Here is a 16,026-nt window from a genome sequence, read left to right on the forward strand (position 1 = left end):
TGAAAGAATTCGTTATTGGCGGCATGAACCCCGAAAAAGGAGCTCGAAATCCTTAAACCTGCCTGGAAATAAAACACAAATTCAATGTCAATGTTCTCATGGCTAAACATGGAAGGAATAAACATGCCATCAGAGAAGTTAAAACGCTTACCTCCAATTTTGACTACAGTCTCCACCACCGACCTCGTTCTCCCCTTCACCTTTATTTCGATTAATTCTTGCCGTTAACAATCGTCGAAGTACCGGGAAAAGAATTATGCCATCTTTTCATGCCAAAACCCACGCTCACCACTCGTCTTTCGCTCCTAGCAACTTGAGAGAAATAACGGCAACCGACAGCTATACGCGCGGGAAAAGATATACGTGTTGCCAAAAGCTAAATGAAAAAAAATACATTGCCGCTGAAAACCGGGGTCGCTTATATGTCCGGTAGATGGGTTCCGTACGTTGGCAAAACTTACGAAGGGTAGCACACATGCAGCAAGGGAGTAGCAGTTCAAATTCATGAGGGAGAGGGGATACCCAAATGCTGCAGCAGCTCTGTGGCAGGGCAGTAATGGCATTCGGCAAGAGAGATTCAGTGGAGTTATTAAGTTGGCCTGGCCTACAAGCCTACCGTCCAGTTCAGTGTCAGTAGAGCTCATGTGCAGCAAGGGAGAAGCAGTTCAAATTCTTAGGGAGAGGGGATACCCAAATGCTGCAGCAGCTCTGTGGCAAGGCAGTAAAGACATGCGGCAAGAGAGATGCAGTGGTGTCATAAATTCGGCCTGGCCCGAGGCTATTGTCCAGTTCAGTATCAGTGGAGCACACATGCAGCAAGGGAGAAGCAGTTCAAAAGCAATGGACTTGCAAGGGAGAATGGCATCAGAGTTTCAGCTGAGTGCCCTTTTTCTTGTTGAGGACAAGGCAGTGCAGTGCAGTAACAAGGTTGTTTCAAGGCAGTTTCCACACATTCAGTGGAGTTTCAGCCCAGAATCAGCTCTGTTTCAAGGGAAAAATTTTTACTTGAGTAGGACACGTCAAGATAAAAAAATATATATACAATAAATACAAATATACAATGATGCAGGATACATCAAACTTTGTTTAAGAATTCATCTACAGAATAATACATACTTAATTTCAAATATTTAAGTAGGTTGGTCTTAAAAGTAGTGACACTTGATGGTGCCTTAGTTCAGGTGGCAATTTATTGTAGAGTTGAAGGCCCATACAATTTGGACCAGCGCTGGTATTCTTGGTGCGCACATACGAAACATGCAGCTGGTCAATTTGCCTCGTGGAATGATGGTGGACATCACGGTTCTTAATGTAATGAAATAGATTTCTTTTTGTGTAAGCAAGTAAATGAAAAATATACACACATGGTAGGTAATATGTCCAGTTTCTTGAACAAGGGACGACAAGGTGAATCATAGGGGGCATTGCACATCAGCCTTATAATTCGCTTCTGAATTTTAAAGATTTCAGTAGAATGGGGAGAGGAACCCCAAAACAGGATACTGAAAATAATGTGCAAGTAAAATTCACTATAGTAAATGGACAATAAGACATCATTATTTACCGTGTTCCTGATGCTTCTTATGAGAAAGCATGTTGAACTGAGCTTGCTGCGCAATTTGCTGATGTGCTCTACCCATGTCATATTTTTGTTCAGGATAACTCCGAGGAACTTTGAACTGGAAATTTTTGGGAGTTGTTTCCCCTCTACAACAATTGGTATTGCTTCGGATTCTTTATTTTTGTTACAAAAATGAATAAGGCCAGACTTTTCAAGGTTCAATTTAAGAAAATTATTTTGACACCATTCATATAGGAGTTTAGTGGCAGTGACTGCTGTAAGGGACAAGCTGTTCAATGATGGGGCAGATACAATAACATTAGTATCGTCAGCATAGAGTATAGGTTTGACACCTGTGACAGATTTAAGAGTACCTGGTAGATCATTTATATACAGCAAAAACAGAACAGGACCCAAGACAGAGCCCTGTGGCACACCTAGTAGGACTTCTTTACCAGGAGAGATAAACTGAGTGCCATTTTTGTATAATACAACATGTTGGTGACGTCCACTCAGATACGATTCAATCCACTTATAAGGAGTACCTCGTATACCATAAAAACCCAGTTTTAGTAGGAGTAGTTGGTGATTGACAAGATCAAAGGCTTTAGAAAAGTCAAAGAAAAGACCCAGAGTCTCCATTCTTTTGTCCAGATTTGAAAGTATGTGGGTCACCACTTCATAGGTGGCTGTGGATGTGGATTTAGATTTTCTGAACCCATTCTGAGAAGGGGACAAGAGACTAAATGACTCAAGGTATGATACCAGACGGTTGTAAAAGACCTTCTCAAAAATTTTACTGAGCTGGTTTAACAAGGAAATCGGACGGTATGAATTCATATCCTGTTTGCTTCCTTTGCCTTTGTAGAGAGGAACAACTTTGGCAGTCTTCAGAGAGTCAGGGAAAACTCCCAGCCTAAAGATTCATTAATGAGGAATAGGACTTGATCCTTAATGACAAGGATAGATCTTTTTACAACTCTCCCGGGGATACCATCTAATCCATGACTATTTTTATTAGGCAATTTGTTAACAATATTGGTCAGTTCAGATTCAGTACAAGGAAGTAGGTACAACGAGTTGCTTGGCGATTGGGTTACAGAGTAGTTAGGGGAATTGCATGGGATTGTGGGATCCGACTGAGACAGGAAAAAATCATTGAGATTGGATGACATGGTAGTATAATCAGAGATCAGTTCCCCTTTAGAGTCTTGTAATTGAAGGATGCAATGTTGATTGTGGTGAGCTTTGGATTCTTTGATGATTTTCCAAATTTCTTTTGATTTATTGTCAGCATTTACTATTCTTTGATTGTTGAAGGATTTTTTTGCTGTTTGAAGAATTTTATGGTATCTTTTCTTAAGCACCAAGTACTCTAATCGATCTGACACTTCAGTTTTATATTTGTAGTGAATGGCAGCCTCCTTCATCTCACTTGACAGACGTCTAATTTCATCAGTAATCCATGACTTTTTACGCTTGGAAAGTAAAGGATTTTTCACCTTCTTCAGGACTAAAGGAAAACAAATGTCGAAGTAATGTTGAAAAGTAGAATAGAAATACTGAAAACTATCATCAAAGGACATCAAACTATACATTTCAGACCAATCATGTGAATATAATGTTTCTTGGAAAGTTGCTATATTCTGCTCGGTAATATATCTTTTGTAGAAGCTGCTGGAGTAGGGGGAAGATGAATGAGAGATAGAACGATTGGGAGGCTTGGGGATAAGAGTGTCAAAATCAACATGCACACAGAGGCCAAAGTGGTCAGACAAGCCAGTATTTATAGTTTCAAATTGTAGCTCAGAGGCTGGGATGTTTGTGATGAAATAATCAATGAGGACTGACAATTTGCAGTAACTCTGGTAGGTTCTGAATTTACGACCTGTAGCCCAAAGGAGGAAAGCAAATCCATGAGGTCACTCTTCATAGTGGAATCTTTTAGAAAATCAACGTTTAAATCACCGAATATTATTATACCATTCAGACTTCTGGCCAGTAGGGACACAAGAACATCATTTATAGTATTTAAAAAAATGCTAAAATTTCCTCCAGGAGGCCGATAAATGGATAAAATTGCAAAAGTTTGGTTTCTCACTTTGAGTAAAGCACCAGAGCACTCACAAATTGATTCCACTGAACCGTCCAAGTTCAGACAGATCATATTTATCTTTGGATGACAATACAGAGCAACACCACCACATTTGTGCTGTTGTCTACAGAAAGAGGAGATTAGGTTTAGGCCTTCGATGGCAAATGAAGATATTTCCTCCTGGCGTAACCAGTGTTCAGCTAGTGCCAAAACATCAATCCCTAGCTCACTCATCAGTAATTCAAGTTCAAGGTATTTATTCCTAATACACTGAATGTTGACGAAGAAAAACTTCACTGTTCCATTTATCTCCCTACATTCACTGTAACCTTGGTGACGACACTTGTTTAGGTTTGAAACTCCTAGTCAGGAGCTGCCTGGTGTAGCAGTTGAACCCTCAGAGGAGTCAGTTTGATTGCTATTGATGCCATTAAGGGGTAGATATTCGACACTTGTGGCACTTAAATCTGATTTGGAGACAACCGGGGGCACATCAGGCTGTTGGCTCACTAGTGGCTTTTTGGGGGGAAAGTACTTGCCTATAGAGAAAAGAGACAAGATATAGATGCAAAAATTGCCCAGGAACACCCTCACTCTGTTTACAACCCGGTTATGAGCAGTATCACACACAGGTCAACTATTAAGCACCAGATAATGGGAGCAGGAAAAAGTAAATGTCTCGGAAAATTGTAAGTATGTATTCATAATTATAAAATTTAAACAATTTTTTACTGAATATATTTCTTTTGGATAATGATAACGATGCAATAATATTTTACTTCATATCTGCACAAAATCTCCAGTGGCTTAGTTAAAATTAAAGCACCTTGGGTGGTTAAATACCAACGATTATAGCACCATATAGGAATGGAATAGCGATGATGCATATGCTGTGTCGTAAATGTTTGTGGGGATATAATTTAGCTTGTATGTGACTTAATTACAGGGAATTTTTGCTCTTACCTTAAATTTGTGTCGATAAATCGAAAGATTTAACTTAACGTTCCTTAACCTCTTGTTATTTGGATTATACAAAATTATAAAAATTTAATAACGTTTTGAGCATTTGGATTCTTGATAATTATATATTTCATTATCCCTTTACGTATTTATACATTGTTATCTTCACTACTGTCATTTAAATTTAATCTTAGAAAAAAGTAATGCTTCAGGAATCTATGTGCCTTCAGCGCAAAAAAATATCCAGCTCATATGAAGGCCTCAATCCAGCCCAATCCTCCGTTTGTAAAGCGCGGGTGTTACCCTTTTTGCCCACAAGTTTGTTTAAGTATTTTTAGCGTTGTATTAAATATTTACCGCACAGAAAATCACTAAAGTTATTTAAAACAATTAATCAATGATTTTTATAGATACTTTCATCAACTAACGGTGTATTGCTGGTAAATATTGAACAAATAAACCTCGACTGGTGCTTCCCTCTTCTAAGAGATGAAAGACTAGGAACTAGAAAACGTAAACACGGTGTTGAAGATCGTGAGGGAAAAGTGGACGACTGATCTAATTGCTCTGAAATTGGTGTAACTACACTTTTTTGCCTATCAAATTAATTAATTACCTGATCCTTTTTTGAAATTGGCTATTATGGTTTTACACTTTACTTACTTTAACCGTAATTTCAGAGTTCTCACGAATAGACATGACCGATGCGTCGACGGGGCCGAATAAACCTGACTCAGAAAGTCAGACAAGTCAACCGACTGAAGTGAAGATAAAATACGACTGGTATCAGACTGAAACTCATGTTGTCTTGACCATCCTTGCGAAAAACCTCCAGCCTGAAGACGTGAAGATTGATTACCACGAGACCGCGGTAGGTGTTCCAGAAAGCTCCATCATGTTCTCCTGCATCTCTGAATGAGTTAACAGGCAATTTTCATGCATTTAATGTACAGTTTACATTCTGAGACTTGCTCATAATAATACTTCCTGGGCATGTTTATTTCAGCTTAGTTGTTCAGCACATTTGCCTAGCGGCAATGATTATTCTTTGGAATTAGACCTGGCCCACAATGTTGTGCCTGCAGAATGCTCTCACCGAGTGCTTGCATCAAAGGTTCGTGTAATATTAAATTTGCTTTCAATTTCATTGATTCCCACGCCATATATCAGTTTCACTTTTGCTAATATTTAAATAATGAATCATTATGAAGCCAATTTTATGAGTATTGAATCATAGTTAACTTTCCTTTGATTTTCTAACGATATTCATTCTTTTGCGTCATTACTAGTGTAACTTTACAAATTATCTGTTGTTTCAATTGCAAGATATGGAATTTTGGAAGTTTGAGTGCGCATTTTCGCGAAAACCTCTATGTATCATTTTAGATTTACTTGTAACTATAGTACACATGCTCCTTTATTCTTCTGTTTTTCTCCTAATTATTTGTGTGCTGTAGGCTGGTACCTGAGTTCATTCCCTGGTGCCTTACTTGTAGTACATTTTAATACTTTATTTAGAGCTTTTGTTGTAATTTTTGTGTTTCGGTCATTACGCTTATATTCTTCTTTGAACGTTTACCGTTTACTTTAGATTGAAATCAAGCTAAAGAAGAAGGATGGATTCAGATGGAATTCCTTAGAAGGAGATCCCAAAGCCACTCCTGTTGCCCCCATTCCTGCCGGTAAGAGAACGTATCATTATTATTCCTGGCCGGTACATCTTTGCCATTATTGTACTGTCCACTGTTGTCTCATGGTGCCTTGTGTGCCCTTAGTTATTTGGTTGCCCTCAGAGTTTTGGCCTACTTACAGTTTATAGTCAATACTTACCCTGTGGGCTTAGCCCTGGTGAAATTTTTTATTTAACTTTTTGATGCATATAGTCGTCACCTGTCAGCAATTTGATGCATAAAAAAGTAAGTAGGTCGTACAGGCATCCTCAGCAGTAGATTTGAGGCAGGCAGAAATCTACGAGGAATTAGTGAAAATTTCAATGAGTGATGTTTTGGAAGTCTCCTTGCTGCAATATGAAGATGACTTGGAGATAGAGGACCTGAGGGAAGGGAGAGACAATCAGTGAAGAATTATAATTGCTTGCACCTGCAGTACCTAATTCCATAATATTAATGCTACTTTTGGTATGATGGGAAACATTTAAGTCCTTTACCTTTGGAATAATTGGCAGTCTTTGGAATATCAACACCTGATGCTATTTCCCAGTCAGAGAAATTGCCTCATGTCAATAGTACCCTGCAAGCCAACTCTTCCCATGGCACGATGTGATAAGGAGAGAGGAGTGAATTAAGCATGTCAGTGCTCCCATTACTTCATGTCTCCTTTTATGCACTCACCTTCATTCTGATAGGTACTCCAAGTTGCCCCTCTCTCTAGCCTATCTTACAATCCCCGGTAAAAATTTGTTCTAGTTGAAGTATATACAAGCATGATGAATGAAATAATGCTTTCAGGCCTTTTTTTGGTGGCACTGTTGGTTGAATGAAATAAAGAAATACTAATTTCAAATTTCCAGTTATCAAGGCCGTTTTACAAGGGGCACGTCATTGCACAGGTTAGCACCAAAAACATGTTGAAATTGCGAGAATGCGAGTTTGAAATTAGAGCAGGGACTATTTTGCCATCTCGCTTCCATGGGACATTGTTCGTACATTTTATTCATATTTGTTCGTACATTTTTCATTTTAAGTGTGCGGGCCTCTCCGATTTATGTTTTCGAGCTCTAAAAGACAATAGAGACATTTTTTGGAAGTGTTTACGCTGTCGCCTCTCTACGGTTTCTCTATCCAAAATGGCGGCCGAAATTGAAACACTAAAAAGTGATTTAGCAGAACTAAAGTCAGCCTTGAAGCCTAAATCGGACTCTAAACCGTGCCCGATGCCATTATCTCACTCGGCACCATCGGTGAAAAAAGTTACCTTTTCAGAGGCCTGCAATGTTGTTTCCGGCGAAGTTGCCTCATCCGGCCCACGTGATCAAAACAAAGGTGCCAACGATCGTCGTAAACTTCAATCAGACACGTTATCTGTTTTCCCAAGTTCTGATTCTTTCTTGGAAAGTGCGCGTACCTTAGTGGTTGATTCTATGTCGCCGTCCAGCGATACGAACGAAAATGATGGTTTTATAGAAGTCAAGAACTTGCGAAACAAGCGCCGGAAAAATGTATACGGAAAGGCCAAGGACCTTAGTGACTGCCCGTTCAAGGGTACTGAAAAAAAATGCCACATTCATGTGTGGAAAGTGCAACCGATATCCACTACGGAGGATGAAATAAGATCTTTCCTGCAAAGATCCGTGAAAAGTGATCTAGAAGTGGTGAAACTCGAAGCGAAAGGTGATTACGCTTCCTTCCGTGTTTCCGCCGCGGATTCGTACAAACCCTTGCTTCTAAGTGAATCTCTCTGGCCCGAGAATGTGGCTTTCAGGCCATTCCATTTCCCTCGAAACCGCTCCTCCCAAGGTGAAGTTTCGTCGAGGGTCAATATCCCAAAAGTTGCCGATGTTGCCTTCGACATCACGGATGTTAGCACCGAGCCTACGGTCAATTCACAATCAGTTGACGCCACTCCTACCCAGGTAAATCGTAAGTCAAGTGATACTGTAGGTATCCAAACCGGAATGGTTACACGGAGACAAACAAACTCTACGGGAAAAGACTCCACGAACTTGTGACTATATTTTCAAAATGTTCAATGTTTAAACAACAAATTATGTGACGTAGAAATTTTGCTCAAAAGTGATTTGATTAACGTTGATGTTCTCTGTTTTGCCGAACACTGGTACAACAGCTGTGATATAATGTCCATAAATTTTCCAGGCTACACTCTTGGTAATTATTCTTGCAGGAGTGTGTACAAAAATGGTGGGACTTGTATTTTCCTCAAAAATGGTATTAACTTCAAACCCATTGACTTAACTGACCTTGTGCAAATTGAAAAAGACTTTGAGTTTTCAATTATCAAACTGTTGAAATCTAAGATATTTATTGTGTGTCTATACAGATCTCCAAATGGTAATTTTAATACCTTTATTGATTACCTAACAATACTACTGGAAGAACTTTTAAAAAATGGGAGTTCTATCATTATATGTGGAGATCTCAATGCTAACTTCCTGCAAGAGCATTGTGGTAAAGTTTTACAAATTAAATCAGTTTTGGATTCATTTCAAGTTAGGGCCTTATTAAGCGAACCTACCAGAGTTACAAAAACAAGTGTGACCATTATTGATCAAATAATGACTAACCTAAGTAAAGATAAATGTAGTGCTTCAATTTTCAACACCGGCTTTTCTGATCATAAAGGTGTTTTAGTTAGCTCAAGTTTAAATGAAACTTTAAACCAAACCTCATACTTTGTGCATAAAAGGCACTTTCATACAAACCAAATGCAGTTGCTGGCTTTTGATCTGGAAAATGAAGCATGGGAGGATGTTTATGCAGCGAACACATTTGATGAAAAAATGTATGCTTTTATGAGCAAACTCAAATTTTATTTTGAAACTAACTTCCCTGTCACGAAATGTAAAATTTCAAACTCAAAAAAAGTTAAGAATACTTGGCTTACAAACGATATCATAAACATGAGTCGTTATAAAAGGGAACTGTTTGAGCTTGCCAAATCATCTGACAATAATATACTCAAAACTGATTATAAAATCTTTAATAAATTTTTTAAAGAAACTGTTAGGAAAGCCAAATCTGCATGCAATGATCAATTCATTGCCAGCTCTAAGAATACCTCTAAAGCAGCTTGGCAAGTCATAAAAAGGGAAACATGCAGTAAAACTAATGTTTCAAACTTAGAACTCACTTTAAGGGGCAATGTTCTAACAAGTCCTAATGAAATTGCAGAGGCTTTTAACAACTATTTTGTGGAAACTCCAGGAGAAATAATTTCAGCAATTAAAAAAAAGAATTACTCTAGCAGAGCTGATGTCACCCAAAGAGTTTTACACTCAATTTTCTTATACCCTGTAACTAATGATGAAATTATTGGCATAGCTCATACCTTAAAAAATAAGTATTCCTCAGGAGTCGATGATATACCGGACAAAATAATAAAATTTGCCATACCTTTTATGAGCAAACCTTTAATATATCTTTGTAACCTATCTTTAACTGATGGAATTTTTCCAAACTGCCTCAAACTAAGTAAAGTCATACCACTTCATAAAAAAGGAAAAGTAAATGATGTAGAAAACTTTAGGCCAATAAGTTTGCTACCAGGAATCTCAAAAGTATTTGAAAGGATAATGTTTAACCGTGTAGTGAAATACTTGGAAACAAACTCTATACTTTCCAAGCATCAACATGGTTTTAGAAAAGGTAGTTCAACAACTAAAGCCCTTCACGAATTCGTCACCAAAACACTTACTGCAATTGATACAAACAATTTGCCAATAGGGGTATTCTTTGATCTCACAAAGGCTTTTGATATTGTCAACCATGAAGTCCTTCTGGAAAAACTAAATAAATATGGAATTTCGGGCATAGCTAATAAATGGTTTCATTCGTATCTACAGGAAAGATTTCAGCTGGTTGAAATTTCTCATTTTGATTCATCGGCAAACCTAAAGCTAAATTTTCAGTCTGCCAAAAGAGCAATGAAATCTGGCGTCCCCCAGGGCTCGATACTCGGGCCCCTACTTTTTTTGTTGTATATAAACGACTTACCAAGTTGTGTCCCAGAAGCTGAAACTGTTTTATTTGCAGACGACACTAGTGTATTAATTCAAGGGACTACTCCAGAGTCATTACAATACAAAATAAATTGTACCATGAAATCTTTTCAAAATTGGTTACATGATAATCTGTTGGCCATAAATGTCCAAAAATCTGTGTGCCTAAATTTTAGCAAAGAACAGTGTACATCAGTACAACTTAACGATGTTGACCTCTTATTTGCAGACAATGTAAAATTCCTTGGTGTTGTATTCGAGCCATCCTTAAAATGGTCCTCACACATCAATTCAATAATACCCAAGCTAAGTAAATCTCTGTATCAGCTTAGATATCTTCGCCTTAGCGTAAGCTTTAATATTCTGAAGATGATATATTTTTCTAACTTCCAATCCATACTGGCATATGGCCTCATTTTATGGGGCAGTTCCTGCCACAGTGCAAAAATTTTTAAATTGCAAAAGCAGGCCATAAGGACTCTCTTCAACCTATCTTATAGAGAGTCCTGTAGACCTTATTTTAGTAAGGCCAGTATAATGCCCCTACCCTCCTTGTATATTTTTGAACTCATTCTGTTTGTTAAAAATAACATGAATTTATATGAGTTAAACTGCAACATTCACCAGCATCATACCAGGTCAAACCTAGATATCCACATCAAAACTAGATCTACCACACTAAATACTGAGGGTCCATACCACAAAGGAGCAAAACTCCACAATTCACTCCCACAAAATATTAAAAAAATCAACAATTTTTTTAAATTCAAAACTGAGCTAAAAAAATTTTTAATACAAAAACCTTTATATTCTACTGATGAATTTTATGCTGTATGTAAAGAAAAACTTAAATGAGCTATGTTGTATGTAAGGAAAACTTAAATGTAAATTAATGTATTAAATATTGTCCTGATGTATCTTTAATTGTCATTTGCATACACACTGTGTTCTATTGCCATTGTTTGTTTGTGTTTTATCCTTTATGTAATGTAACTTGACGAAGCTATGCAATTGTATTGCCTTCAGCGAATAAATTATTATTATTATTATTATTATTATTATTATTATTATTATTATCATTACCTGTGTGGACATTGAACTGGGAATCCGATAAAGTAATGGAATTCCATTGTGACTGAAAATTCAGGGACTGAGTTTCAGGGAAAATGGAAAATTTAAATTTGTCAATAAAATGAAATGTTTTATTTCATCATCCTCATACATATGGATATAAGTTCAATTTTTTAATATTTTGCCCTTAGCCATTTTGATGCCTCGATATGATCTAGCAGGCATTTAGTTAATTTATTAATGTCCAATCTTCTAACTCAAAATATAATTGATAACTTTACCCTTGACTATGTGAAACCTCTCCATTTTGGAAATAAAAGTTTAAAACTTTGTAAGGTTCACTGTGTATTTAAATAGGCACAACGCAGGTTTCGTAACGTAGTTACATCTTCAGGTGACTAATGTAAGAAATATATCGGCAGAACAGAGAGTTCTAAGTGTTCTTCTAAGTGTTAAGGTCAGAGTGAGTGAGCATTACAACTGTTACTAGAAGGAAAAGGAGCTACCTAATTTTGCCAATCACTTATGAAAGTGATTTCACACCGGACGTCCTCCAATTTAACCGTCTTTTTCTTCACCAACTCCGCTGCCTTCCTCATCACCTTGCTTCCTAACCCACCTTACCCCCTCCCCTCACAGTTCAGATACGTATCCACACTGGAAAAACCCTCCACCCAAACCAAGGCCTGTCCTCCTTTCCCTCCATTCCCTGTTTAACCCCCACCCCCACTTACCCAATCCCTTCCGATAGATATCCTTACTGTCGCACTCAATTATTTATAAATATAAGATGCATTTAATATCAGTCACCTGAAGATATAGCTACACTACAAAACCTGGGTTGTTCTTATTTAAACACAGTGAACCTAACAAATTTTTATTCTTTTATTTCCAATTCTATCTCAAAGTTAAAATTGTATTATTTCTGTTATAAGCTTGATGTTAAGATCCTCTGAAGTTAGTTTGTTCATGTTTAATTTTGTGTGTCTTATTTGATGCTCTATAACTACTCCTGAAATTCATTTTATGTTAAAATTTTAATTAATTCATTTTAGTGTTGTTGTTTTATTAAATGTGAAGATATTAATGTTCCATAAATACTCTTTATCGATCAATTTGGAGAAATGTGAAAATATTCTGTTAAGTCTAGAGAAGTGGAGTGATTTCTGGCTGATATTTCAGTGGCCACCAACAAAACTTTCAACTAGTGATGGGTCGAATAGCATTTTTCTGGAATTCGAATATGAATACTTAATTTTTTTTTCGAATTGCTCACTCAAATATCTACCGATTCGATCGATGGATTTTTCTTCCTCATCGGAAAATCCACTAGGATTGGTAGAGCATTAATAGCTTACGCTTGGTTTCGCTAATTAGTAGGGCCTCCTTCGCTTCTATAGCGTTGGGGTGTTTTTCCCTCGTCCCCTCCCTTCCGCTCCTATCCCTTCCCAGAGGCGTCGGCGGGCTCCCATCGCGGCGGCGCCTCTATCCTTTTTCCTACCTCTCCAGCCCCTCCCCAGGTGATCGGGCGTATTAGCCACGCGCTTGGTTCCCGGCCCCGGTGTGTTGTATCCTTAAGAGGGTTCACCTAGAACCCTCATAGTCTCTGCTCACTCAAATAGCGAATACTGAATATGCCATTTTCCACCAATTTCAAATACATATGAAAATTAAAAAATGCTGAACATTTTGCAAGTCATTCTACTTCAATGCGGCTCCCTAATCCTGACGCAAAGCTGTCATCCACGATTACATCAAACGTGATTGCATGAAGCACTGCAATGCTTTTGTTTTCTCTTATATATATATGCATATTGAAGATTATTTAATTAGCATTGCATTACTGCATTCCTTGAAAACTTAAAATCAAATATAAAATTGACAATAAATTTAAAATTATAATACGTAAAATGTAAATTTGATCATGCTAAAGGGAGTCAGAAAAGGAACCTCCTTTGTGCGTGCATTTGAAGGTATACCTACATTGTTATTAGTGTTGTTCTCATGGAGTCACCAGGATTATACATATTTTAGTGATAATTGAATGCTTACTTTCAATGATAAGTTTTCGTAAGAATATAATTAAACAGTTGAACCAATCAAATGTGTAAACCTTCATGTAGGACCCAACCATTGTCAACAGGTTTAAATTGAATCGGGGACCATCTGTGCTGTGTATATGATATTAGAATAATTGATAATGCGTCGTTGAATATCAAATTGAATATTCAAGGTATTCGGTGATTCGACTATTCGAATGTCCCATCCCTACTTTCAAGCAATGTAGTTCAAGCTATTCTTCATTACTTCTGGAATTGTTTCATATTCATTTAGTTTGTAGTTTAAAACATATTGATTTCAATACATTGTCATAAGTCCCAACTCTCATGCTTGGCAGTATGTTGTGAAGTGCTTGCAACCTTAATTCTTTATTTGAGTCAAGAATTCAAAAAGTCCTCTTTTTGAAGTGTATATAATGTTCAATTTTGTGTGGTGTGCACATATTTTCGGACATAAAATTTACGGTTTTCATAAACTATTTCAGCTGTATTGAATGCTCCCTCAAGCTCAGGACCGCCAAAATATCCCAGCTCTTCATTGAAAACTCGTGATTGGGACAAGTTGGTTGGGCAGATAAGCAAAGAAGAGGAGGAAGAGAAGCCAGATGGTGATGCTGCCCTCAATGCCCTCTTTCAAAAAATATACAAAGACGGAAACGATGAAGTTAAAAAGGCCATGAATAAGTCATTTGTGAGTTTACTTCTGCTGCAATTTTTTTTGCTACCTTCAGTCTGCCACTTTCCCTTCTCTTGTTTATTACTACTTTTCCTCTTCTATTCTTGACCTTGTTCAATTAACTTTTTATGATGTTTCTTGGAGTTTAGGTCAATTGAAACCAAGTTATAGCCAATGTTTCGATTTATGTTAAATCATCCTCAGGGCTATGAAAGTGCTATTTTATATTTTATTTTATATTGTTCATGTTTTCACTTTCATAGCCCTGAGGACGATTTTACATAAATCGAAACGTGGGCTATAACTTGGTTTCAAATGACCTAAACTCCAAGAAACATCATAAAAAGTCTTCTCTTGTTCTAACTTCTTGTTCCACTGTAGAGAAACATGGAGTTAAAGCAATCCTAAGTTACCTCTGGCACATTCATTCTCTAATGTGGTAATCTTTTAGTATTGTTTCCATGACCTTTCTTTATTTAATCATAATATTCCTTAACATGTTTTTTGCACATGCTTCTCCTCTAATATGCTCCAACTATGTATATCCCACTTGTTTATTTTCTCCCTCCGTGGTTTGCTTTTTTAACTCTTTATTCGTATTAGACTTAAGAAAGTTCTTTTTTACTAAAGTAAAAATTTATCCGTTTTGATGTCCTAGTTTTCTCTTGTTAAGTTTGATATTTTCAGTAAATTTGGTTTTTTTATGCAATTCAATTAAAATTCTGGGCTTGGGTTAGAAATTGGGTCTCAGAATGAAAAGTGTTGTGATGCAGGCAGGTATATATTCTGTGGCAGGAGTGAACATCTTATTGCTCAAGGAGGGATGTAGTGGTGAGGATAATGGGAGTTAGGAGGAACTAGAGCCTTTTGGAGACCTACTAGGGGTTAGTGGTGAATGGGAGAGAGTGCATAGACTGTTACCAGCAAGGTTGTGATTGGAAGGTGACCTGCAGATGTCTGGAAGCATTCCTATTGACGGAAATAGTATACTGCGAGTGGGAACTTAAACTCAAAACACAGTTTACTGTTGATGTCAATGCCATTCATATAATTGGCTTAACTCTCTGAACTGAACTGAAGATGATAATTCAATATTGGAAGGGGTATTGGCCTGGGTGATTAGCATAATACTCCAGAAAACATATCATCAATGGAAGATTGCTAGTAATATTAAAGTTTGGAGTAAAAGAAAAGGAAATAATTCTACATCACTTATTTTCAGATGGAATCTGGAGGCACAGTGTTGAGCACCAATTGGTCAGAAGTTGGTAAAGATAAGGTTGATGTCAAGCCACCAGATGGCATGGAGTGGCGCAAGTGGGACACGTGAAGGAAAATATGGGCGGCTCATCATTCATCTTGAAATGGATCCTCATTGTGGATGTTGGACTGAATTTTGAAGGATTTCATCAAATTTTTTCACTAACACTTTCTTGGCACAGCAATTATAATTTTGTCATCCTTTTCTCTACTAATGAGTTATCAAAAGATGAAAATGTCTCTCTGCAATTAATGCATTGTTGTTTGTCTTTCATGTTGAAAAATGCCTGTTGTTTAAAATTTTTAGAAAAAAAGTCTTAGTTTACAATTGTTTCAAGATCTAGCTTGAAATGATAATTGCTAATGCTTGATTATATGGATAGGGATTTTTTAATATGCCAAACTTGCATAATAACCCTATTTCTGTTGAACTGATAATATATGTAAATGTGAATGAATTAGGATTGTTGTACCAATCAAATAATTGGAAGTAATTCTGTGGTAAAAATTTGGCAAGATGGTATATCTTTATTATTTGTTGATACATAGCTGAGGTATGAAATTTTGATAAATAAAATTTGTATCTGCTGTAAAAAGCTTTTTTATTAAAAAATTTACCTTAATATCTGTAATTTTGCTTCTGAGGTG

The 16,026-nt window shown here is 37.0% G+C and overlaps 1 protein-coding gene across 1 annotated transcript; it reads left to right on the forward strand.

Moving 5' to 3' along the window:
• The first annotated feature begins 5,089 nt into the window (after positions 1 to 5,089).
• Positions 5,090 to 15,974, forward strand: LOC124153930 (protein SGT1 homolog). Its single transcript, XM_046527339.1, has 6 exons — positions 5,090 to 5,194; positions 5,297 to 5,487; positions 5,623 to 5,730; positions 6,208 to 6,298; positions 13,928 to 14,133; positions 15,341 to 15,974. The coding sequence occupies exons 2-6, from the start codon at positions 5,314 to 5,316 to the stop codon at positions 15,446 to 15,448; spliced, it is 687 nt and encodes a 228-aa protein (XP_046383295.1). The 5' UTR covers positions 5,090 to 5,194; positions 5,297 to 5,313; the 3' UTR covers positions 15,449 to 15,974.
• Positions 15,975 to 16,026: the final 52 nt, after the last annotated feature.

This window comes from Ischnura elegans, chromosome 2, assembly GCF_921293095.1.
Source record: "Ischnura elegans chromosome 2, ioIscEleg1.1, whole genome shotgun sequence".
NCBI classification, from domain to species: domain Eukaryota; kingdom Metazoa; phylum Arthropoda; class Insecta; order Odonata; family Coenagrionidae; genus Ischnura; species Ischnura elegans.